The sequence below is a fragment of the Carettochelys insculpta genome, chromosome 21 (genome assembly GCF_033958435.1).
Source record: "Carettochelys insculpta isolate YL-2023 chromosome 21, ASM3395843v1, whole genome shotgun sequence".
NCBI classification, from domain to species: domain Eukaryota; kingdom Metazoa; phylum Chordata; order Testudines; family Carettochelyidae; genus Carettochelys; species Carettochelys insculpta.
This window is the reverse complement of record NC_134157.1, coordinates 20,184,644-20,207,497: the sequence shown is the minus strand read 5'-3', so window position 1 is coordinate 20,207,497 and position 22,854 is coordinate 20,184,644. Positions and strand designations below refer to the sequence as shown.

At 44.8% G+C, this 22,854-nt stretch overlaps 1 protein-coding gene across 5 annotated transcripts in view; it reads left to right on the top strand.

Annotated features, from left to right (window-relative positions):
• KCNT1 (potassium sodium-activated channel subfamily T member 1) overlaps positions 1–22,854 on the top strand; it is a 200,829-nt gene that overhangs the window by 113,153 nt on the left and 64,822 nt on the right. For all 5 annotated transcript variants that reach the window (XM_075015825.1, XM_075015826.1, XM_075015824.1 and 2 more), the window contains 5 exons: positions 315–394; positions 9,744–9,843; positions 17,076–17,135; positions 18,465–18,513; positions 19,864–19,923. In XM_075015825.1, coding sequence (XP_074871926.1) covers positions 315–394; positions 9,744–9,843; positions 17,076–17,135; positions 18,465–18,513; positions 19,864–19,923 — 349 coding nt within the window. The remainder of the gene's footprint in view (positions 1–314; positions 395–9,743; positions 9,844–17,075; positions 17,136–18,464; positions 18,514–19,863; positions 19,924–22,854) is intronic.

Genomic DNA, 22,854 nt, shown 5'->3' with positions numbered 1-22,854 from the left:
TCTAGTTGTAAATGTTGGTTTACACGTCCTAACTGCTTTCCAGCCCTTTTGTGCTTTAGGAGCAGTACAAATTGACCAGAAGCTGGTTTGGGATTGGGCCCCAGTGTAACATCTGGTTACTGCTCAGTGCAGCATTCAAATAGACTCTTATTGAAAGCTTTTTTCACAGGTTGCATTGTGGGAAAACCTGGGTGAGAAATATAGAACCGGCATCTGGTGGGCTGGGACATACTTAAAAAAGGGAAGATTTAGAGATGAAACCTTTCCTAACTACAGCCCTAATTAATTCAATTCTCTTTACTTTCTGCTCCCAGGGTGCAGGTTGAGTTCTATGTAAATGAAAACACCTTTAAAGAAAGACTCAAGCTGTTCTTCATCAAAAACCAAAGATCAAGTAAGTATTTCTATGGAGACACTCATGACACTTTTATTTTCCAGATAATTACAATAATAACCAGGCTGTCTATCATGAAAAGAATCAGGAGTAGGAGAAAAATCTAGCTTGCTACAAAATATAGAGAATCTCTCTCAGCAAATCTACTGGCCACAGCAAATTTTTCAGTAATTTTTTGTAGTGGTGTTGGGTAAAAATGTGTACAATAATTCAATTTTTATGCACACCTATTCACTTGAGCAATCAATTGCTGCTAACCCTGGCCATTCTCTAACCTTCCCAGAATGGAAAGCAATTGCCATCTAGTGGTTGCAACCTTTCAGCATTGCAGCACCATGCCCGTGGCATTGCTGCTTCCAGGTTTTGGTCTCTGTGTCGATTTTCGAAGTGCTGTTTCCCTATCTTTTTGCAAGTTAGCCTTAGCTGGACCAGATACTGGGCTAATCTGTTTCATCTGTAAAAGCAGATAGGTGTGGAAGCAGATTTCCTTATTTTAGAAGAGCATGATTCCACTGGGAGGATGGGCAAGCTGCATCATACATATCTTTTGTCAGGACCACAGGATTTTACAGAATGTTGGCTACTAGGGCAATTTATAAAGGGGCCAAATCATGTGTAACACCCTGCTAGTGCCAGTGATGCTCAGTGCGTTTAGATTTACAATAATATTCAGTAATGTAGCCATGTTGGTCCCAGAATATTAGAGAGCAAGAGGGTGCAGTAATGTCTTTTCCTGAACCATCTTCTGGTGTGGCAGGAGCAAAGCTTTTAAGTGACAAAGCTTTCAAGCTGTTGGAACAAAGTCTGGACACCGAGTATGAAGCAAACAGGAGGGTTTATTGCACACAGCGCTGGTGGAGTGTCACTTTGCCCATCAGGACACAGTGGAGCACTGCCAGACAATAGGTTACAATTGATTATATAGATTATTAGTGGGCAGGGGGAAACTACAGCATGGGTGTTATCCAAGCCTGGATAGGTCCTAGCAGCAAGACGAAATGAGCACAATAAGCCAATAATCTAAAATGGTTACATAGCACCCCCCCCCATTGCTTATAGAACATTTTATCTCTAGTACAAGTGGTTTTCCTTAACAAGATACTTAAACAAAGCAGACATGCAATAACATCTATGTGTCTAACTGGATGGATGATATGTCTACAAGGGTAATGATGGCGCCTTTACACGGGCATATTCAGGGGTGCTTATCTAGAAGATTAAAGCCAAAGAGAGAGTAAGAGCATAGAGCAATAACATATGTTTTGAGCACCAGCGTGGGATAGCAAATGGGATGGTGCTATACCCTGGTTTTCACTTGCATGGTCTCTTCTTGGAATGTGATTGCCGGGGCAACTATCCCTCCCTCCAAACTCCAAGGCCCTGTCAGAGTTGGGATGACGTTCACTGGGTCTTGTGAATGAGATGAGGAGGGGCCAAGTGGGGATAACCTTCCACTCATGCTAACTGGGTTTCTGAACTATAGGATTATAGGCCTGCACCAGACTTTAGGATTTGGATAGGGGATCTTTAGCAAAATACCATAACCTTCCTCAGAAATTTCCATCCTACACAAGCTCTTCCTATCATCTGATCAGACCCACCCCCAGCTTCTCCAAGCTCACCAGTAATAAGCTCCCCGCAGACCAGGACAAACCAGTTTGAAGTGTCATTGGATCCTATCAGAACCACAGATGCAAAACCTTCAGCTGTATCTACAGTGCTACAATGAGCAACATCCTACCCCCCACCCCACAACACAGCTTCCCAGATCCTTGGGTGCAACATCTGCCTATCACAGCATATGGCATACCTCATACGGTGCACTAAATGCCCCACTGAGAACTATTTGAGTGAAATCAAACGCTGGGTGCTCTCGCAAATGAACTCTCACAGGAACATGGAAAAAGACATAAACACTCTGGCTACGTCTACACGTGCACCCAACTTCGAAATAGCTTATTTCGATGTTGCGACATCGAAATAGGCTATTTCGATGAATAACGTCTACACGTCCTCCAGGGCTGGCAACGTCGATGTTCAACTTCGACGTTGCTCAGCCCAACATCGAAATAGGCACAGCGAGGGAACGTCTACACGCCAAAGTAGCACACATCGAAATAAGGGAGCCAGGCACAGCTGCAGACAGGGTCACGGGGCGGACTCAACAGCAAGTCGCTCCCTTAAAGGGCCCCTCCCAGACACACTTTCATTAAACAGTGCAAGATACACAGAGCCAACAACTAGTTGCAGACCCTGTATATGCAGCACGGACCCCCAGCTGCAGCAGCAGCAGCAGCAGCCAGAAGCCCTGGGCTAAGGGCTGCTGCCCACGGTGACCACAGAGCCCTGCAAGGGCTGGAGAGAGAGTATCTCTCAACCCCCCAGCTGATGGCCGCCATGGAGGACCCCGCTATTTCGATGTTGCGGGACGCGGATCGTCTACACGTCCCTACTTCGATGTTGAACGTCGAAGTAGGGCGCTATTCCCATCCCCTCATGGGGTTAGCGACTTCGACGTCTCGCCGCCTAACGTCGATTTCAACTTCGAAATAGCGCCCAACACGTGTAGACGTGACGGGCGCTATTTCGAAGTTACTGCCGCTACTTCGAAGTAGCGTGCACGTGTAGACGCAGCCTCTATTTCCCATAGGTCCAAATTTCTCACAAAGGGATCACTCTCCATCTCAGGGACGAGCAAATGTTGTATTGTTGCGCCCCACTTCTCATCCCTACACTTAGCAGGGCTCCCCCAGCCTGCCTCACGTCATCCAAACTGACAGAAATTTCAGTTACATTCATTCAGAAAAAAAAAAAACTTTCGGCACATGTAAGAAAATAAATATGTAGAATGTAAAACCATTATTAGCCAGCACGTCAATGTGAATACACAGGCATACAAACAGTCACATAGGTCAACATGTTTAATGAGAAGGATGAGTCTGAGACCCGGCAGCTGATTGTGCTCTGTCCCCCTTACAAAATTTCATGCACCCTTGAGGGGGCCCGCACCCCCACTTTGCATACTCCTGCTCTGTCTGGCCTAATCCACAAAAGAAACCTGCACAATGCTTTCAGCAAACCAGCCTGAGAGCTTAAATTCTTACCTCTGCTAGACACTAAAAATCATGGTTTTAAAGACACTGAATTTTTGGTTTATTACAACAATCCTTACCCCACTAACTGCCCCTACTTCACACACTTTCCTTATGACTACGGGGTGTTCATGACCACATCTCCTTGAACGGTCCCTTAGTTCAGCATAAGTGGAAGGAAGATCGGCTGTTTATTCTTAGGCTATGTCTACACTGGCCGTGGAAGATCAACCACTCAGGTTCAATCTTTTGGGACACTCACTTATGTGTGAAAGGGTGTGTTCTGGGGTCAACATTGACCCAGGAACTCCTTGTGAGCCACGAGGATTGAGGAAGGTTGACGGGAGGAGCACTCCTGTCGACCGACTGCCAAGAAGACAGCTGCTGAAGTTGATGGCTGCAAAGTTGATTTTTGGTACGCAATTGTCATACCAAAAATTGCGTAGCAGCCATTGACCTTCCAGCTAAGTGTAGATGTAGCCTTAGAGAGTCACGGCTAAATGCCAGCACATTTCCCAGACCTGAAGAAGAGTTACAGGTAACTTGAAAGCTTCTCTATCGCGAAGTAGTGAGATGCTATTCTATGAGGCCCATAGCTTACATGGAGAGCCAAGACTAAGGAATTGATTACTGAGCAATCCAATCTAGCAAATAGCAGAAAGGCTGGACAGTGCAGGGTGTCAGAATGGTGCAGGATGAGATGTAAAGCTGGTTTCTCTCTGCATTGCCTCTCACCGACTGTATACCTGATCAGCATGCAGTGCAGTGCAGAATCTGATAGCTGTGCAATCAAGGTGGCATAGTGATGTGTACCGGGGCAACCTTCTGATTGGGGTGAAACACAGGTGCACATAGAGGGGCATGCACAAACCATGAAGCTGGGCCATCTCCAAGTCAGATGCATTCAATTTTGGATGTGCACCTTAAAAATTGGGCTTAACTGACAGCCAAAAATATACGTGGAAGCTGGTACCTAAGTTTTATGGTGCAATGTCATAGACATCTCTACCCCTCCCAGTGTCAGCCATGTGTCAGTCATCTCTGCCGACTATTAGTAATTAACTGGTTACTCTGGTTGTTTAGGATAACCACGTCTGTCCCATTCCCTTTAAAGCAAAGGCCCTCATGTGAGCAGTAGAATGGGAAACTAATTGATAACTAGTTACTGTGGCTAATAACCACATGTGTATATAATGTAACAGAGATGAGGAGGGTGATGTGGGCAGCCAGGTGTCCAAGAACCTCATAATTACATCATTTAAATAACCACTTGCGATGATAACCATGTGTTAATATTCTGTAGGTATGATACATCCAAGTTTAGTACTCTGAAATGCTTTTTTGTTGAGTAGGTCTTTGACAAACTCACTATAACTTTGTAATAAATTTGTACCCTTGAAAGCTATTATGGGGCTGTCATTTCTCCTTACTTTGTATACCCCAACTTTGTCAAGCAGCTTAAAATACAAGGAAAGCTGCAGCTTCTGTGTCTCTCAGTGCCTTCTCCCATGTTCATAGGCAGCGATTTTCCACAGTGTATTTTTTCCTCTTTTGAGCTATGAATTCTTGTATATGTGAGAAGAGAGCTGTGTGTGTTAGGACTTCCGTGATTCCTGGTTTAACATTGTGGGTGTGTTATCTTAAATGCCATGTTACAAAGAGAAGCTCTGCAAATGTTAGGTTGTCTTGTTGAGGTTCTGTGTGGGCGAAATTCACCTCTGTGCAGAGAGACTAGCACAAGGTACAGACACTAGTTAAACAGTAATCTGAGGATTTAAATAGGATTTAAGGATTTAAGATGATGCTGACCTGCTTGAACTAGTGTTAGTTAATGTGGCTAGGTCAGGGACTGGGACACTGAAGCTGTAACAGCATGAGATGCAGCATGGGCTGACCTTGCAAGTAATTATTTAGCATTGGGGTGGGTTTGTGGAGGCTGTGCTGCTGTCACTTTGCTGCTCAGGTAAACCCTGAGCTGGCTTTAATCCAGCGATGTCTGCTTGAGCTGTTGTGACACCCAGTGACTGCTGTCTAGACATAGCCTCTCCAGTGTCTTGTGCCCTCTTTCACCCTTTAGTAAACTTGGCATAAACATTAACGAAAGTACCCTGGCTACATCCACCAAAACAGAAGAGCAATTAAGTCTGCTGCTTACCAAGGACCAGGGAGCCTCTGAAGGTCTGCCAGATGGGACTGTGAGAGGCAAAGATACCATAATTGATTGCTTCTGGGAAGTTCTGGCAATGGACAACTTCTTGTGGGAGGAGAAGGAACGGACCTGTTATAAATTAATAAAGCACACAGCATGAAGCTGGATTAATTTTTCTTAAAAGCCAGTGGCATTTTTATAGAGCTGGAGCACCCTGATTGAATTTCCAATAGCGTGGAAAGGAACTCTGCATGACCTCCAACTCCTGAATTTTCTTGTCTAGGGGCAGGAACCTCCAGGCTGCTGCTCCCTCTCAACTAAACACATCAGATCATGGGTCCCTCTAGTCTGGCTCAAACGAATTCTACTGGAAGAATCATGCGCTTTAATTTTTTGTCCGAGGCAAGGCATTAGCTGCCCCCAGGGAATCTAGGAAGTAATTTATAATTTCACATTTTCTTTTGTTCTCAGTGGGTCATATACCTGTTAAATAGCTGGTGTGTGGCGTGAAAGCAGGTGCCCAGGGGAGGAGGGTTTTAATTGAAGTAAGCTGAATTTCTTGCTCGTCATTTGAGTAATAGCCAGCTAAACTGGCTGAGAAGAGGAGCAAGTGGATAAAGTGGCAATTTGCTTGTTCTGTTCCTCCTCCTACAAACCACTCAGCATGTGCTGAGCAAAGACTGGACCCCAGCTTAGCTGGATTAAGTCACATCTACATTACCTGGAAGATCAGCCTGCTCAGGGTTGGTTTTACAGGGTTTGATCTCATGCACCTGGTAGGGATGCACAAAATCAACCTATCAGGGTCAGCAGTTGACTTCTGAACGCCTCGCTGTCATGAGGAGGTAAGCAAGATCAACAGGAGAAACTCTCCCATTGACCTTCCAAAGTAAGAACACCCAGATAAGATGATTTCAGATAAGTTGATTCTAGCTACCCAGTTGCCATAGCTAGAATTGCCTATCTGAAATTGACTTATTTTCCTCATGTAGACCAAGCCTTAGCCTTGTTCAGGGGATGCTGTCTGATTCTGGGGATAAACACCTCAATGGCCCACATCCCTCTTTTCTGTACTGAGGTGAGGGTGGGTGTTTTAAAAGAGCAAAGTATTTTTGTTCTTTTATTTATTTGGACTTTCTAATAATTTAAAGCTGTGCAGGATGTGGATTGTACCATACGAGCTTTGAGAAAGTCCATACAGCATTCCCAATTTCCTGCAAGCTGCACTAGTAGCTGGAAAAGCAAGCATTACCCATCCTCCCATGCTATAATACATGCTATAATAAGCAGCATAAATTACTGTGTTCGTTCATTCTCATGCTTAAAGGATAATAGGTGTTTAAATACTATTGAAACAGATGTTCCAAGAATGAAGTGTGCACAGGACAAAATGTAGGAGTCTGTTCAGACAGCGAAGGCCAGAATATAGAGCTATACCACTGATGCAGGCAGAAGAGTCAATGTGTTTCAGGAAGGATGGTCTGGTGCTGAGAAGCCAGCTTGGGATGCAGTTGGTGCAGGTTCCAGTCCCTGTTCTGTGATAGAGTTCCTTGGGACACTCAGGCTTTGTTTCTTAAACTATGTTCCATGGAACAGTGGTGTCCTTGAACAACTCATAGGTGTGCCGCGAGTGTTTGGGAAAATATTCCCAAAGTTATATAATAAACAACCATTTTACGATGGTAACACACATGGTAAATACTGAGACATAATTTTATTTCGACAGCTCGTGAGAGCTGTAGTAGTCTGGCAACACAGCAAGGCTGATTACTGTTGTGGCAGCTTCCCCTCTCCTCTGATCTTCATCTCCTATCTCTATATATGCGGTGTAGCAACTAGCAACAATATGCAGCACAAGCGCTACGCTGGCGTCACAGCTATGCTGTCACTCAGCAGCTTGATGTCAGCCAACGCACGTGTGTGGCATATGATGATTTAGTGCATTTATTATTTTCACCGATAGGAGTAAACAGAGTAAGGTGTGCTTCTCTTTAAAAAAGTCAAAAGTGAGTGAAAATACTACTGCTGCAGAACCAGTACCATTTGCAAATGTATATGTTGCTGGTTATTTTTATTTTTTAATTGTTTAGTCTGACAGCAATTTTTCTGAAGAAAATTTGCAGAGATGTTCCACAAAAAATATTATTTTTGGTGTTCAGTCATCTCAAAAAGTTTAATAAACACTTGTCAATACTACTACAGGCCATTGACCTAAGTTACGCAATGTCTCTTATGTGAATAACATAGCTGAAGTAAAAACAAGAAGTCCCGTGGCACCTTATAGACTAACAGATATTTTGGAGAATAAGCTTGCATGGGCAAAGACCCACTTCGTCAGATGCAGCTGGGTAGGTGTGCTTAGGTCTGCTTGCTGCAGCATCTTCACGGTGGTAAATCAACAGCTGATATTTTCCTGTTGACTCTGTTTACTCTTCTCATTTTGGTTGAGTATCAGAGTCCATAGGACAGAGCTTAGCAGTCAGTTTATTGCATCTATACTAGACAAGATAAATCAATCCCCTCACCATATCAATCACTGCCATTGATTCAGCCCATAGTGAAGACTGAAGTCCTCAAATATATAAGGTGCTTTGCTCCCATTGAAATAATTTGGTGTCAAATGTCGACATATCTTTGCAAATCTTGCCCCTGGTCTCTCTGTGCATGTTTCTTACTTATACTAAGGGGAGAATAGCAATTCCCTACTTCAAAGGGGTGTGGTGGGGATAAATACAGAAACCACTTCAGATTCTGAGGTGGTAAGAAACTGTAATAAATTCTGTAGATCAGGGTGAGATAACTGGCGTGGGGCAGACCCCCTTGGGGGGACATGAAATATCATAAATGTCACAATTGGCTGTAAGTGTCAGGCTTATCCATCTCATTAAAAATGTGAACATATGTTATTGCTCTTTTCCATATGTATTCACGTTTATATACCAATTAATAAAGCTTTTACCTTCTTCATACTTACTTTCTTACACATGCCAAAAGGGTTTTTTTCATATGAACATAACTGAAATTGCCGTCAGTTTGGATTACATTAGACAGGTTGCAGGGCCCCTGCTAATTGCAGGGACAAAAAGTGGGGACCGGTGTAAAAAGTTTGCTCGCCCCTGCTGTGGATAGAGATGCTCCTGTCACTTGCATTCACAGTTGATTGTGGTCGTGAAATTCGATGCTCACTGAAGTTCAGCTCTTTGGAGAATATATCCCATGATAATGATTTCCCATGGCATCTACCGTGCACTGCTGGGGAGCCCTGGTGACAATGCCACAGTCTCACATGTGGATCTCCTGACTGGGGGCAGGGGGGGGGTAGGTGCGGGGAGGAAATTGTTGCACTTCAGGAGAGATTTTATAGTCACCCAAGAGTAGGGATGTTCATTTTCAAAAATGAATGCTAGAATGGGAAGGAGATCAGCCCAAGGCAAACTCCTTTTTCACTTGTCGTCTGTTCTGCCTTGTGGCAGTGTGTTCCAGAGGCTGATTGTGTGACAAGCTCAGCATGATTCACAGCCAGAGAACACGCTATTCTAGGTAATTGGGGGTACACCAACAAAGGCTAAGATATTTTTAGAAGTGAATGTAAAACCCTCTGGCTTCAGGGGGTGGGCCAGCCTCCACTAATAGGAGCCCTAATAGTATTTCCTGAAGCTTCTGTTTGCCAGAATGGGCAAGAGCGGGTGAAGATCTTGATGATTCCCTGTTCTGTTCACTTCCTCTGGGGCATCTGGCATTGGCCACTGTTGGAAGACAGGATCCTGGGCTAGATGGACCTAGTGTGGCCGTCCTTATGTTCCCAAGAGAATTTTCCCTGATGGCAGGTTATCCCATAACTACCTTGTGGGAGGGTTTCTCACATCTTTCTCTGAAGCACTGGGTCCCACGGTGAGTGACAGGGTATTGCATTAGGTGATGTGCCAGTCTGATTCAGCAAATCTTGCTTTCTTATGCCCCCTTCTCTGGCTTTTTGCTCTGGATAAGCGTGTAACATTTTGTGCATATGCCATGCCCCAGAAGCCCTGCAGTGCACTTCTTTGGAACAGACAAAAGAGGAGGTTTGGGGTTTTTTTCACTTCTCTCCCTGTTGTCTTTTCTATTGCAGGCCTAAGGATACGGCTGTTCAACTTCTCCCTGAAGCTTCTCACCTGTCTCCTCTACATTGTACGTGTTCTGCTTGACAATCCAGAAGAGGGAATAGGATGGTGAGTCTCTATTAGAGGCAGTCAGGTGGATTTTATTTGTCTGTCTAATCCATCATTGGGTACTTATGAGGCTGCCATCGTGACTGTCTCTAAACATCTTTCAGTGTTATTGGCCTTCAGACAGCCCTTCTTAATGCTCACACCAGATTATTAGCAGTTAAGCAGCTGTGGGTATGATGATACCCTCAGAAATTCCGCCACAGTCCAGTCACCAGTGACTGATATCCAGTCCCAGATAACGGGGTCTTTTGTTCTTTCTTCCTCACCACAGTGTTGAGTTTGGGTAGTTGCTGCAATGGGGAATAGTACATTGAGAACCAATTTGTCTCCTCAGGGAGGGTTTCTATCCAGAGGTGAGGAGATTTCTGCAGCAATAGCAGTGTATTCACTTTTGCTGCTTTACCCAGGCAGAAACAATGAGAAGTCCTGTGGCACCTTATAGACCAGCAGATTTTGGAGCAAAAGTTTCTGTGGGCCGAGAACCACTTTGTCAGATGCATTTTTTTTTGTGGATACAGACTAACATAACTACCTGTCTGATACTTGTTATCAGGCGGAAAGAGTGCTTCTTCTCCAGCTTGTTGGGTGTCCTCTTCCCTGTTGCTATTCCTCTTCCCCAATAACTTATTTCACACCCTTTCCTGCTTCAGATTTACAGCCCTTCAACACCCCTCCTGCTTGTGGATCAAAGGGTACTGACTGGTTGTATATATAAGCAGGTCAAGTTTTGTGCACTAGAAGGCAATAGTGGACATAAATGGAAACATTTCACATTCCTTCTCCTTGATTAAGTCCTGAAACAGTTCAATCGGCAGTGACTGTATCACATGCTGTCTTTCCCTGCCTGTTGTAAACACTGGCATTTCAAAAAATTGCTACCTCCTCCTGCTCTGTTCTTTAATTTTTAAATCCCTCAGTTGGTTTAACAAATGTGTCTGATAAAATTGAAAATTCCTAAAGCCAAAACTAACGACACTCCACCAATCTATATCTGCCCTTCTCAGCTCCAGATGTGTTCAGTGTTGTTAATGCATCTACTTACAGCAGTGATGCGGCACTGCAAATCTGGCTGAGTTATTCTGCTCTGAATGCATCCATTAGTATTATTATTATTAGCATAAGCTGCAGAAGGAACAAAACAGGGTATTTCGTCTAGGACTCTTGTGGCATTGTGTCTGCTGGAGTTGAGGCCTTTGCTGGAACACTCAGAATTATGGCACTTTTTTTTTTTTACTGTACGTTTGTTATCCTTAAATAGATTACAGTGGTGGGTCCCAACAAATGTCCTGAAGAAAGCAGACAGGCTCCAATGAACTGATAAATGGTGTGTCAGAGGGTTGGGCTGGGCATTGGGACCCTGGTCCGTAAGGTGATCTGTTTCCAGGTGTTTGTCTAACTGAACTAACACAGAATGATTAGGTTAAATGTATTTTGCAACAGAGCTGCTATTGCACATCCCGGGGCCCTTTTTAGCAAGCTAACATTTCAAACACAGTCTGAATAGCATGACTGATTTCCCAGAGCCTCTAGAACTTCTGTCTGAAATCCATTCAGACACTTCTGATGTAGTTGGGGGAAAAAAAGTCATCTCTTCATCATCTTATTTGAACTGCCGAAGAGTCAGTCAGACACTGTGATGAAAAATAAACCCGTGAGCTTTACAACTGGAGATAAAGAACTGCTTTAAACAGAGCTCTGTGCCATGGGAAATAGCTGTTGTGTGTATCTCTGGATACCTGTGTACTATGTCACTTGATCAATCAGATGACAAGTTACCCTTCTTGCAAATGGTTAAGAGAAGATGTAGTAGTGGAAATGTAAGTTCTGCTGCAAAGATGCAGCGTGCAAGCTTCAAGAGGTCTTTTCTTGCCTCATTGTTTGAAACTGTGGTCTACTCTGCATATTCACTAGCCCTGTACAACTCACTGGAAATTAAAGCTGTAGAGAAATTGAAAAATGTTTTCACAAAAAAGTTTTCAAAAGGCTCTGGGGAAAATATGTGCTGGTTAAACCTCTCTAATCTGGCACTCTCTGTTCTAGCAATATCCATGGTCTGGCATGTTTTTAGGTAGCCACTTATAGGTGTGGCCAAGTTTCCCGTGGTCCCATCAAGTTTGTTTCCAGCCATCAGTCCTGGCTCTCAGTGTTCTGTGCTGTTATTTAGTTGTACTTTACCCTTAAATGTCTTTCTCAGAGAATAGTAGGCAGTGGAAGTGTTGATAATACTACTAGACAATATTGACCTCCTGTAGTCTGGCAAATTCTCTGTTTCAGCACCCATCAGGTCCCGATGGTGCTGGACTAGAGAGGTTCAACTTGTATCAGCATTTCAAAAATGGAGATTGTCCTACTGGCTCTCTGAAAAAAATGGCTATATCTTTCTTGTAAATTTAATCAAAAACTGAACTATTTCAATTCTGAAATACTACTGCGGTGTCTTTTTTGTTGTGTACATCTCTGATACTGAGTGTCCATGGCTCCATATGCTGCTCTGACAAAGAAATGATACTGCCAAGGAGAGCAGAACACATTAACGATGTCTCCAGACAACAATCATGTATCAGTGAAGAGGCTATTGATCAATTGCCACATATCAATAGCAGCATCTCTCTGGCTGATCCCCCAACACTGGCTGAACTTGCAAATAAGATTGACTTGTTGCCAAATGGTAAACCACCTGGAGTACAAGTAATACCAGCAGGAGTCTACAAAGCCAAAGGCTCGCCCACGGCTCTGAAGCTGACTGAATTTTTTTAGTCACTGTGAATTCAGGAAATATACCCCATGAGAAAAAGGATGCACCCATTGCCTGCTTGTACAAGCAACAAAACTGCCAGGGCATTTCCCTGGTGTCAATAGCTGGAATTCACACCAGAAATCTGCTGAATTGTCACATTGGATAAAAGCTCTGAGTCCTGCCTGTGGGTCAGTGTGGCTTCTGGAAAGGATGAAGGATTGGCATTTAAAAGTTACTCTGCCACCTTGCTGAAGACACACCATTCGGTTTGCTTTCAGACATGGGACAAATGCTCAAGCCTGCAAACATTTTTGACATGTTGACATCTTTAAATGCTCTGACTCTAAATCCTCTTTACCCCTCTTGGGAGGAAATCAGCATTGTCATTTCAAGAGCTGAACTGGCAGATGATTAGATAGGTCTGTTGCTCAGTGTTTGAGTATGTGTCTTATATGTAGGTGTCATTTCTTTGTCTCTTTTATCAGTGTATAATTTCTTCCAGTGCAGAAAGCATATCAGTTGGCATTTTGATTCCTTTGTTTGCCAAGGCTGCAGGTTGCTTACTTAATTGTGAAGGGACGGGAAGTCAAAACCTCTGACCCTTAGCACTATTAAAGAACTTTTCCATCTTCTGTCCTATCCCTCACAACCCCGGTGAACGAGGCGAGTATCAGCTGTGCTGTCTTTTAAGCGAGGCAGAGAGTGAAGTGGCCATGGAGTCAGTGTCAGAGCCAGAACTAGAGCTCGGAAGTTCCTGGATTCATGTCTTATGTTTGGGCTGTGCCTCTTATTTTTGACAGTATTTCCCCATCTGGGCTGCTGGGGGACGTTGATACGAGGCCAGCTCTCTTAGGAAGCTGACAGTTTGACTCTTGGAAGAAGGAGAATGTCTCCGTGTGTCTCTGAATGGATCCCAGCTTCTCTTGTCTGTGAAAACCCAGCCACACAGAGAGCCTGAGCTTTTTACGATGCTCTCGCTCTTCCTGGGTGGCTGCAGGTCCTTCCTTTTGTCCATGCCAGCATGTGATTTTTAAGAGACATTTTATTGTCAAATATATTTGCACTGTCCAAGGGGATCTTCCCACCTTTGGGTTGACATGGAGAGGACACAGCTCGTATGTATTAACTGGGGGAGGCTTAACACAGTGAAGCTCAGTGAAAGAGGCTGAATTCTTGTGTTCAATTTCCCAGAACTGCTTGCATCAACAAAACTCCTTTCCAGCCCCACAGAGAGTCTTGAGCCTTGAGGGGACGGATGTGGTCAGCATGGCTGTATCCTGCCATGTTAACTAGGCATGATGAAATCTTGATTGCAATACTCTTTGTGTGCCTATTTACCTGGCTAGTTGTTCTGGGGAGCAGCTGGTTTGTCCTAGTAAAGAAAGTGCAATAGCTTGGACTCTTGTTGCTATCTCCTCTCTTCACTAACTCAGGGGCAGCTTCTGCTATGCTGCATTTTACAGTGGTAACAGCCATCGGTTGGGAACATCTGTACGGTACTCCTTGCTCTCCACTGCTCTGCCAACCTGTCTAGGTTCGGTGCCAGTGAGGAGTAGGTCTGTGATGTTCTTTTTATTACCCACATTGCTAATTGTTCCCTTAGTCATCATGGATAAAATTCCCAAAGACACTGATGTGACTAGTACCCCAAAGTTCTACTGACTTCCAGTGCAATTTACACCTCCGCATGTCTTCGGCACTTCTGAAAATTTTACCTTCTGATGATGTTCCTAAGCATAATTATACAACAGAGAAGATAACATGTGAATCCAGATGGGAAATCACACCCGCCACTCACCTATCCCATGAGAGGTTTCTAATGAGGCCTTAAAATAGACAAGTATCCTGGAGTGAATTTCAGTGAATATCCAGAAGTCTCTCTCATTTTTGCATAGTCAGTTTGGACCCACCTACTGTATTATTTATAAAATAAACTGCTATAAAAGAGTTCCTGGTCCTGTACAAATCTCGTGACCCCCTAGGATGCTTTGTACTGGATAACAGCTCTGAATTCTTGTTCCTCTACAACAGGAAGATGTTTAAAGAGTCTTGTATGTCAGAGAGACAGCACTTCAGCTCATGTTACTTGTAGTTACATGACGGAACTAGGACAGTTTACATCAACTGAGGATCTACCACAATGTCTCTGCTTCAAAGGCCATGAGAATACCTTGGTTGGACTTGTCAGGACATGGGAGAAATGTCCCAATAAGGTGGTGGTTGGTTTTGGATGAGGCATGACCAACTGGATGTAGAGAGTAGAGGCAGATAGTTGCTGTCTCGATTAGGTGTTTCTCTAGATATAATTTGCTTTGCAGATGGATTGATTGTGCTTTCTGACCTGAGCCCCTAGTATAGTTTGAGATTAAGGGCTTTTATATTCAGAGGTATGAACACATCACAGGAGGGTACAGATACTTGATTAATTTCTATGGTGTTGCTAAACAATAATATTTGGGAAATTTTTTTCTATGACTGGCTGGAGAACAATGTTTCATTTTGCAAAAAAACAAACAAAAAAACAAAAAAAAGAGGTTTAGAAATTTGTTTTCATTTCTCATTGGAACAAAAATGAGACCTTTTGAAATAGCTCATTAGAACAGACTCTACAGTCTGTGGTTAGAGAACTCATCTAGGATACTGAAAGAACCAAGGTTCATCTCCCTAGTCTGAATCATGTAGAGAGGGATTTGAACGTGGGTCTTTCAGATACTATGCGAGTGCCCCAACCTCCAGGCCCTTGTCTCTTCTGGGACCTCTTGCTCGCCTTTGTAATGATAGCTGAGTCAAAATCAATATGTTTCAATTTCAGGAAAACTTTTAAATAAGTCAAATAGAGTTTGTGCTGTGCACTTCAGTTCCAAGAAATGCACCTTATTTGCACTTATATCTGACTCCCGTTTATAAGGTTATTCTATCCAACCTTGTACTTTAATTTTTAGCTGATCTCTGAAGTCCCCATTAGAATAATAAAAGGAACAATATTCTTAGAAATAGTGCACTTAATCAGGCAGGCTCACCAGTGTCTTACACTTTTAGGCGTCTTAAAGTGGTTAACATTCAAGTGTTTATCATTTTACAAATGCAGGCTGATGGTCTGACAGTAATGAACAGCCTAGCTGGTTAATGAGCCAAGCTCCTGCTACATCCAGGGTTCCAATCACAGAAAGTATGTTTGCAATGTACTCTAACACTTGGTGCTTTTTTACTGGAAAACGCCAGGTTGAGATGGGACTTGCTCCAGGAATAAGTTTGTTTTAAGTGCTTTTCAATGGTCGTTCCATGTCATGTACCCTCTCACCAGTAGAATTGAAGCATCCCTCAGTCTTCAGTGTACTTAGCCTCACACTATCCCTTCAAAGTAGGGCAGTGTATTGTAACCCATACGCCTAGGGGCACGATTCACCTCCCCATCAAGCGTCACCTAGACCACTTACAGAGAGAAAGAATGCGTCTTCTCTACAGCTTTAGCTGGGAGCCAGCTGGCTGTTAGCTCAAACTGCTGCTGTTATTATTCGGCCATGCTGCATATGTCAGAAGAAGTCACAGCTACATTGCCAGGCAGGCTGGTTTCTGCAGCGTCTAGACATTTTCTCCTTGTTCAGAATAATGGCTTTGGCATCAACCTGCATCTCTTCCACAAAGTGAGAAGTCTGGTTGTGTCTTGGGCTATCTTTAGGTCTCACTGGCCCCTTGGGCTGGTCTGTTGCTTCGTACTCACTCTTTCTCTCCCTCTCTCTCAGGTTGGTTTGGTTGCCAATTCTGTCCACATAGGTATACTACAGACACTATTGCTGGATTTAACTACATCAGCCATTCCATCAGGGGCTCATACACCTGCACAGCCACTAATGTGATATAGGCCATCATGTGCCAGCAATGCCCCTCTGCCATGGACATTGGACAGACTGGTCAGTCTCTGCACCAAAGGATGAGTGGACGTAAATCAGACATCAGGAACTGGAGTACACGTACACCTGTAGGGGAACACTTTAACCTCCCTGGACATTTAATAAAGGGTCTGAAAGTGGCCATTGTCCTGCAAAAGGATTTTACCACAAGATTACAGAGGGAGACATCTGAACTGGAATTCATTTGCAAGTTTGACACAGTTAACGTGGGACTGAAGAGAAGTCTCAATTATCTTACACGTTACATGGGCAATTTCCCCCACCTTTGATAGTCACAGGAATGGCACCATCCCACTTATCTTACTCCTTCCACAGGTCCAACTAATAACAGGTGATTCCCCCTCGCCTTTTATTTCTTCTTCTCCTCCCGCTTCTTCCCTGCCCCCTTTCCCTCTGCTATATAAACTGTGGATACTTATTATCTGCTCCAAATCTGATGAAGTGGCTCTTACCCATGAAAGCCCATTACCTAACACATTAAATTGTTAGTCTCCAAGGTGCTCCAGGACTGCTTGTTTTTGTGACACTGTAGAGTAACACGGCCACCCCTCTGAGTCTCTTGGTTTGTATTTCTCTTGTCTTAGCTGGGAATGCGAAAAGCAGAATTACTCAACCTTCAATCAGTCATCTACAGAAATAAATTGGTAAGTTGCTGTTAGTGCTTAAACCCTGCTTGTGGGGGAACCCAGTAATATATGCTTCTGACACTCGTGACTGCCCATAGCCACAGGTTGTTCTGAGTGATGCAGCTGTCAAAGGGAGAGAGAGAATATGAGAGATTGAGATGCACAGCTAGAAAAGCACCCATTGTCCCGCGTTTGGAAATGAGTAATTCCCCATGCAGACGGTATTCTCAGTCATCTGTGAAACAAAGCTCTAATGTGATTCCGCACGCTCGCTCCTGCTTGCTAGGGTAGGACTGGATATGCATGGGAAATTAATTTGACCTCAAACAAGGGTTTGCGTTGTCTAGGGTCAGACGTTTTATTGCATGTAGCCTGTGAGAGGTTTCATATGCAGGTTTGTCGTTCAAATTCAGTCCAGCTTCTGCTAAACAAGTCTAACGAACAAAGTTGTCCTGGAGTGGGAACAATTGATGGTTCCAGCAAATGGAAACAGGCCCACTGATGGGGGTAGGATGTGGGCAATGGGGGCAGATGCCCCTGGGCCCAGCATTTCAAAGGAAACCAGACCTCCAGCCACCACCACTAGCCAAGTAGCAGTGGTGGTGACCGGAGATCTGGGTCCCTTTAAAATTCAGTGGAGCACTGTGCTGCTGCTCTGTGTGCAGCTCTGAGGGAGCATGTGGGTGTGGGGGGGACAGAGCAGGGCTGACTATCCTAATCCCCTCCCCTTCCAACCTTGGCCCCACCCCTTCTGGGACTGGGGAGCCTGGCCACCCTCCTACGTTGCCCCTGGGCCCATGGTGGCCTCTCTCTCTCTCTCTCTCTCCCACTGGAGCAAGTAGAGTTTTCAGTGTCTGAGTCTAATTGTAGTTCCCCAGACATTCTCTCCTGCAGCTTTGGGAGTGTCAAGAGCCTTCTCCAAGTTTGATTCCCCTTGCACCCTGAGTCTCTGAGATTTATAAGGATTATTCAATTCATTTAAAACCAGAACTCACTCCCAAACTCCTTAATCCTCAATGGTTTTCACCTGAATCTATTTGTTGGTTCAGATTAACCTCAAACTCAACCCAGATTCAAGTACTGGGCCCCAGTCTGGGATATGTAAGGGTCTCATCAGCTTTATTCCTGAAGTTTTGCAAAGGGGAATGACAGAATTAGCTGGGCCTGCACACATGAAGAGGCATGCCTTTGAGGAGACTCAGATCTGGATGCAGACTTTGCATTTTTGAATAGTAATAATGAGTTTGATAAAGATCAATAAATGTTGGGATTGCACATGGTGGGTAAAACACTGAATGATTTGTTTAATATAGATTCCAACTTGGACCATTTTGAATTTCTTTACAGGGCTCCAATCTTGTGGGTGGATAGAAAAATGCCATTATGGGCAATACAAGTAAGTGACAGAATGACACCCAATCATCTCACAAAAGTCATGCAGCATTTTCCTTGTGTAAGGTTTGCTCTGTGTCGTCAGTGTTTCTCTGTGGTGATAAACAGGACGCAGATTTCCCTGGGGAGTGGAAACAGGCTGTTTTTTAATGCTGGGGCTGGGTAAAGGATCCGAGGAGAAACTTACAAATGCAAATGGAAAAGAGAAAAGTCTGTTTATGCAAATGTTTGTGACAATACAATGGAGTGAGTTTCGCACCGCTCTATTCTCCTGGCCTAATGGGGGCCTACAGTGGAGCCAAATAGGTTTCAGGGGTGCACGGTTCATTCCCGCTCCAGCAGTACTGCCCCAGCCTCTCTTATCTCTGACTTTAAATGTTCTCAAGGTGGAGGCAGGGAGGGAAGGAGTCATTGATTTTCAAGCAGTTGTTGCGTGGATGAAAAAAATGTTTTTTCTCGAAATCTCATCTCTGTTAAACTCAATAGTGAGGTCTGCCACCAGAGGGTGCAGGTGAGGCTGGGGGGCAAAGGAGATTGCCTCTGAACCCAGCATTTCAAAGGGGCGTGGTTCTCCAGCTGTTGCCACTGCTACTTTGGAAGAGGCGGTGGCCTAAATTCTGGGTCACTTTCAAATGCTGAGGCAGTGCTAGTTCGGCTGGGGGCCGCTGTCAGGGAGGGTGTGGGGAGGCCAGCACTGTGGTCTGGGTGGTGCTGAGCACTGAATGCCCTTGGCCCTGCCCCTCCAGGGTGCAGAACCAGCCCCTCCCCCAACTTGCCCTGGGCCCCACGTTGGCTGTCAACAGTAAAACTCTTCTCATCATCAGCGGGACCAGGATTCCAGCCAAAGGATTTGTCTAACACAAAAGTGGCGCTGCTTTATCTCTTCCAGTATGGTTGAAATGGCACAGGCCCCAGCGCGGATGCAGTTATATGGATATAAAGGGAATAAGCTATATCAATATAAGGTACCTTAGTCACCTCCATGCTAGCCAGTGTGTCAGCATAATTCTTATTTTTAAATTAAAATAACTACCCCCTGCCCCCCACTAGCATAGTGCGCCAATACAAGAACTGTCTGGAGCAGGCTGAGACTTTGACAAAGAAGAGTGAAGTGGAAACGGAGGATCTGCCATTGTGAGCCCCAATTTGTGCCACTCCTGTATTGTCTTTGGGGTTCAGCAAAGGGCATCACAACCTTCATGGTTAGCAGCTCTCCTAGTTGTTGCTTGTAAACGAGGTGGGAATGTTTTGTTGGCCAGACCATCTGAGTGTCTGGAGAGCCTCAGAACTCTTCAATGATGCTTCACATCAAACCCAAGGCAATTTATATGCTTTTGCTTTTTTTTTTTTTCAGGTTAGCGTAGCTTTAATCAGCTTCCTGGAGACCATGCTTCTCATCTATCTCAGCTACAAGGTAAGAATTCTCCATGTAATACAGATATGGATTTAAAGTTTAAGGCCCAATCAAACACTCCTTGAAATCAGTAGCAGGTCTTTCCTTTCTCATTCCCTCTCACACTCTAGCAGCTGCTTTTCTCCAAGCACTCTCTATGCAGCTCTACTGGAGGCATTTGAAATTCAAACCTGGACTCAATTTTGCAAATGGCCTCTGTCTTTTTTTTTTTTTTCATAAGCCAAACAAATCACAGATTTAAGAGCCCTCGGAATATGAGAGTGTTAAAAACCTTCATCAGAATTGTGCAGCATGAATCTCTTCTCTAATGCACAGGAAAGTCCCCTGGCTCTCGCTCCTCACTGAGCTCGCTGAACTGAAACAAACACTCTTCACTAGGCACGGGAGGGGGAAGGCCCATTTGTTTTATGCAGCAAATAAAAAGATGCTTTTAGCAGTATTTGCCCAGGGCACCTCCAAGCAGCTTTGCTGTTCAATCCTGCCATAGGGGTCACTCCTCTATGGTGCTGAGTGTTGTGGATTTGATCCAGAAAAGCCTGCAAGCAAGTGACTGACTTTAACCTCACAAGGTGTCTCACTGACTTCAGTCCTGTGCTTGCTTCAGGCCAGAGTGCTCTGCCCCTCATAGGGTTGGGTGGGGTGAGCGCCCAGTGGACTACATGTCTGCAACAGTGGCCCATGCTAGAGCTAGTGGGGGGGTGTACAGAAAGGGTACCTATGGCGTGACCCATCCCTGTCTTCCATGCCAGCTTCTGGGGAGCCTACCTGCAACAGTCCCTAGTCTGGGCATGCCACAGAATCCTAGGACCAGAAGAGACCTCAGGAGGTCATCAGGTCCAGCCCACTGCCCAAAGCAGGACAGGGATGGAGATTCCACCTCCTCTCTAGGTAACACATTGCAGTGCTTCACTACCCTCCCGGTGAAATAAAGTGCAGCTCTGGTGGGACTTGCACCCACAGCCGGAATGACTCCATCTGTCATCAAGCTAGAAAGCCAAAGTGCTATCTATCCATTGCGCCGCAGAGCCTGTTATCGCCAATGAGTGGAAGAGAGGGGAAGAAGTGGATCTCGATGGAAGAACCTGCTCCCATAGCACCCTGTGGTGTACAGTCTTCCTTCCCTCAGGGTGACTTCATCAGGCAGCCGTCCCGCACAGCCCTGGAAAGGGACTCAGCAAAGGAAGTGAAAGGGCCTTCCACCCTCCTGTGTGCTGTCTCAGAAAGTGCTGACCCTTTGGCCTCCACCCCACAGGCTCAGCCCCTAGTCTGCCTGTCCACCTCCTGCCTGGGGAGGGGCCTTTTTCAGGAGTCTCCTTCTCTCCTGTATCCCTCTCCCTTCAGGGCTAGATCCTGGAGGCAGCTTTTGTCCTTCAGCTGTCTCTCCAGCTGAGCTCCCTCAGACCTGTGTGGAAATCACCTGGCTCCTTCCCCAGCCGCATCTAAGGACCAAACAGCCACCTGATCCCAGCCAGTCAGGATCAGCAGAAGATGTATAGCTGAGCCCTCAAAAGCAAAACTGCTTCCAGCTCCCCTTCAAGGGCCAGCTGGCCTGTGACAGGGGCTCAGCTGCGATGTTAATCTTCAACTTCCTTGCCTTCAGAAGACAGGCTGAATGCACCAATGCCTGTAAATTCCCGTTTTTTTTTTTGTTTTTTTTTTTTTAAAGCACAGAGCTGTTAGATTCATAAGAGCTATTTTATCTCCCTTCTGTCAGATGCCTGAAAACCCTTTGGGCCAGTTTTCTGTGCCTGGGTATAGCTCTTCACCACTATTCTCATTATGGCCCTGGCAGATGGATTACGTTTTGTATCATTCACTCGGCTTTCCCACAGAGGAGCCTCTGACAGAGCACAAAAGGGGCATCTTTCAAATAGTGTGGATTTTCATTTCATTTTGTTGACAGAACTTCATTCTTCCTTTCTCTCCCCCCCCCCCCCACCATCACTTTGTGTGCAACCTTCGTGTGTGTGCAGTGGTAGAGTTGTTTGGTTTCATACTGTCTCATAAGGGCCATCTTCTGTGGCCGCCTCAGCTTAGAAGCCGTGGAGGTAGAAATACCTTGTTACTCATTGGGGTTCTCCTATCAGCTCAGGGTTGGGGACAGCCTGGGGACCATTTTTTGCTTAGTTTTGTGTAGGAAAAGAGGACTTCTACCTGGCCTGTCACTCTGGTTCCTTTTATCTTCAGAGAAAGCAGGCCTCAATACATGTCATCTCAGAATCCTTTGGAGCATTTCTCATTTTTTTTCTTTCTAGCCAGTGATGTGTGTCCACAAAGCTTAGTGGTGCTGTGTGTAGCTGAGTGTACCAGCGCTGGTCTTTTCAGCCATGTGTCCTTTTGAAGGAACTCCATCAGGTTTGTCAATAAGATTTGCAAAACATTGGGTGCCCTATCTCATCATCACACTCATTGGCAAATCAGCTGATTCCTAAAGTACCATTGCTTTTATCACGTGGTTCTACAGTCTTGTGGCTGTCTGGTGGGAAGGCTCAGCAAGCTGTCTGCAGAGAGAGGGCCAGGGAAGGCCTGATTCCCCATTGCTGGCCTGTTGTGCAGTCACTTTCAAATATACAAAGCAGGAGCAAGACACTGATTTTTTGGGTCATGTTTTGTGACCACTTTATAGTATGTAAACGAGATAAGAGGGAATAAGGCCTAGAAATTCTCTTCTCATCGTTATTGTGGGAATAAAAAACAAACAGTCCTGTAGCACCTCAAAGACTAACACATTTATTTTTTAGGTAATAATAGGAATAGTCCATCCGTGATGGAGGACTTGTCTTTTCTTCCTTATCTTTCACTGAGGTATTTCAAGTTCAAGTAAATATATTGCAGTAACTGGGCAGAAAAGGAGTTTTCCCTGACTCCCATTGTATTTCCTGTCTTACCTAAGCCCTCCATTGGTTCACCTGAAAGAAGGAACCACACAAA